Genomic DNA, 3,418 nt, shown 5'->3' with positions numbered 1-3,418 from the left:
CAGGGTTGAGCGGGCTTGAGCATTTTCTTTTTTATTTTTTTAAAAATTTTCTACCAAAATTTGATTATTTTTCACTAAAAAATACATTAGACCTCGGCCGGGCCGGGCCTTGGGTGGGCCTTAAGCAGGCCAATGGGCCAAGCCCAAACGGGCCGAGCCCATCTTGGGCCGTAGGCCATTTTTACATTCTTAATTCTAAGGCTTACCTTTTTTCCAAAAAAAATCACATCAGTATGTATTTTTCATTTACATATAAAGTTTTACACAAATTCAATTTTAATTATAATAACTAATTTTATATGAACTTTATTTAAGAAATATTTGTTTTTCATGGTGTATTTTTAATTTAATTATTATGATATTTGAAAAAAGAATTTATCTTGACATACAAAATAAATAATAAAAAAAGACAATATGCTTAATTATGTGCATTGCACAGCTCGAATTAAATTTTTTTTTTATCTATCTTATTGATGTCTTAATACTAATATATATATATATATATATATATATTTTGGGAGATCTTTAAAAATGTGGATTATTTGATTTTTTTTTCTTTTCATAAACTGAAATTTTTCTTCTTCTTTTTTTTTTTTTTTGTTTTCTACTTCTATTTTTCCTTTTCTTAATTTATTTATTACACATACCAATTTCTCACTCTAAAGAATCATAAAATATCTTTACCGTGACCACATGAAGAATATCAATTCAGTATTTGTTTCTTTCTATGTAATTTAATATTTTCACAGATTTGTGGCAAAAATTGTATCAAAACAATTTTAATAGATTATTGAATTGGACATCTAATTTTGAATCACATGACCCAATGTCAAAATGTAAGTTTTTAATTTTTAATTTTCTTTTAAAAAAAATTAATGATATTAATACTGGTTGTCTTCATATATAACACAGTCACTCAATTGCATAAACAAAAAATTAAAGTTATAGTTTTTTCTCATTTGAATGAAGTAAATTTTTATTTTAATCTTTGCACAATAAATTAAATTATACTAACTTGGTCTATATCTTTTCTTTTCGTTTCTTTTCTTTTTTGTAGGATTTGCAATTATATTCTCAGTCCCATGCCACCAAAATTAAATTTTCTATAGATTCATCATATATCATTTTTAAATATGTGTATATATTTTGTAAATATTGTACTACTTTTTAAAATATTTGTATATATTTTCAGTTTGATAGAAGTTATTATTAATCTTACTCTTTAATTCTAATTTTTTTCATATGTCTTTCTCACAATATTATTTTGATAACTTTTTTTGGCCTGTGTCCCGCCTCTAACATATATTAAAATAGATGCAACATAAGAGGAAAAAAAGAAGACGACTTATCACATTAACCCACATATGCCAATATATCACATTAACCCCCACATATGCCAATATATCCACAAAAGTCCAAAACGAAATGCAAAGCAGACTTATCTGTGGAGGAAGATGAAGGGTAACCGTTTATTTTATGCTCTCAAACCAGTTTGAGAAGAGAGAAGGTTACCTAGAATTATTTAAGGGCGACATGTGGGGTTTAGGCAGTTACCGCAGTTTCAGAGTTTGAGCAATTCGTTGTCGACGAAATCCTCGGCAAGAGCAATATTGCTATAACTACTAGTAGTAGTCTTGCTGCCGAGAAGAATCGCTATCATGGTATAGCGACTGAGTGTAGAAAAGTCGTTTATTATGAGGGTCTGGTAATTGTCATCTAGAAGCTGAACGCTGTTAATGAAGCGTTCTCCATCTGGCGAAAGCAGAACTTGCTTGGACATAGACCCCCATTCGTTCTGCATGCTCACGATCAAACCTTTTGGTGTAAAAGTGTTTCCAGCGGTTATGCTTTGGCGGACTTGTTCCTCAATGTATTTGAACCTTGCCGCTTCCGAGACCATCTGAATGACCACAAGGAGCGGTTTGGCTACGCTCTCACCCTTCGACAAACTTGTGATGGCCTCAGTTAGGGGAGTTGGTCCCAGAGGGAGTTCGTCCCTCTTAACTCCTGACTGGTTCTCGAGGCTGACATAGTTGCTGTTGTAGCTTAACTTGGTTTGACTGGTGCCGACGAATAAATTGTTGAGTTGAAGTGTGGTAGCGTCTTTGAAAAAAAAGGATTTGTTATTTGCACCGCTAAAAGCCACCAAATAAAGGTTCACCGCATCTATTGCCAAGGTGACTCTGTAGTTGCCATTGATAAGACCGACCAGAACGAACCGGTTCCCAGCCGACACTTCACTTTCGAGGTTCAGCACTGGTAGACCATTTACTGTACGAGTTCCCCGTGACACGAGTGCTCGCAGTTCCCCTAGGAAGTCTCTGTATGTGGCCGCGGTGGCACCTGCCGCATTGAAGGAGATGGAGGAATAGGCCGGGACGTTGCCTTGGACTCCAAGGCTGCAAATTGCGAGAGCAATGTATAATATTGCTGCTACCACTCTCATCTTGCTATACTTGCTATTTGCTATGAGGATAAATATTCATATATATATATATATATATGATACTTCATATATATATTATATTCATGTAATTTGATGTTCAACTTGAGGAACACGAGGACAATTCTTTATATCAGAATATTGTGTGCAGGAGAAGTTATTAGTTGGTCTTAGGGTATTGTCGCATAGTACCTTAATAATATTGTGATTGATAGAAGAGATAAAATTCACAAATTTATATTAACTAAATACAAAATAAGAAAAAAAATTATAAATTATAATTGATATAGGGTATAATTGTGCTAATTCTAAACCAATCAATAATTTTTCCATGCGAAAGCCAGCCACCCTCATTGTTCACGTGGCCAGCGGCCCTCATTGTCCATGTGGCCACCGCTTTTCCCTTTTTTTTTTCTTTTTTTTTAGTACGAACATCGAGTGAACATGATTTACCATGCCCATGATATAAGAAATTTATATTAAGATGATAACGATACAAAATTGTTTCAAAATATAATTATAAAATTCATGTGTTAATGAAAAATAAAAGTATAGGAATCATATTTAATGATAGAGTGAAAAGATTTTAAATCTTGTGGATAAATTCATAGATAATGAATATTGCTATAAAAAAATAAAATTAAAATTAAAATCAAAAAAAAAAAATCAATAAAAGTTGAACCTTTCTATATATTTTTTTTCCCGTGCTGAATCAAAGTATAAAATCGTCAGATAATTAATTTCACTGGCTAATTTTATAGACCTCATTTTGGAGCTAAAGATTTTATCCAAAAATCAAATGAGTTCAAATTTGCTAAAGTTGAAAATCTCAACTTTAAGATGAAATTGACCCATTATGAAACTAATTTGGACTCATTTCGGTAATTTAAACCATTCATCTTATACAATTAATTAAGAAATTATTAACGTAAAAAATTAAAAAGATCGAATATCGATTGTCATTTTTTTTTTGAT

The 3,418-nt window shown here is 31.8% G+C and overlaps 1 protein-coding gene across 1 annotated transcript; it reads right to left on the bottom strand.

Moving 5' to 3' along the window:
• Positions 1–1,561: 1,561 nt before the first annotated feature.
• LOC114320711 (nigrin b) lies at positions 1,562–2,446 on the bottom strand. Its single transcript, XM_028267774.2, has one exon. The coding sequence runs from the start codon at positions 2,444–2,446 to the stop codon at positions 1,562–1,564; it is 885 nt and encodes a 294-aa protein (XP_028123575.2).
• Positions 2,447–3,418: the final 972 nt, after the last annotated feature.

The sequence above is a fragment of the Camellia sinensis genome, chromosome 2 (genome assembly GCF_055761805.1).
Source record: "Camellia sinensis isolate YWXY chromosome 2, ASM5576180v1, whole genome shotgun sequence".
Lineage (NCBI taxonomy): Eukaryota > Viridiplantae > Streptophyta > Magnoliopsida > Ericales > Theaceae > Camellia > Camellia sinensis.
The sequence above is the reverse complement of the archived record's forward strand: the minus strand, read 5'-3'. Positions and strand labels throughout refer to the sequence as shown.

Coding starts and splice junctions, on each gene's coding strand:
- LOC114320711 (XM_028267774.2), bottom strand. CDS start 2,446: ATGAGAGTGGTAGCAGCAATATTATACATTGCTCTCGCAATTTGCAGC.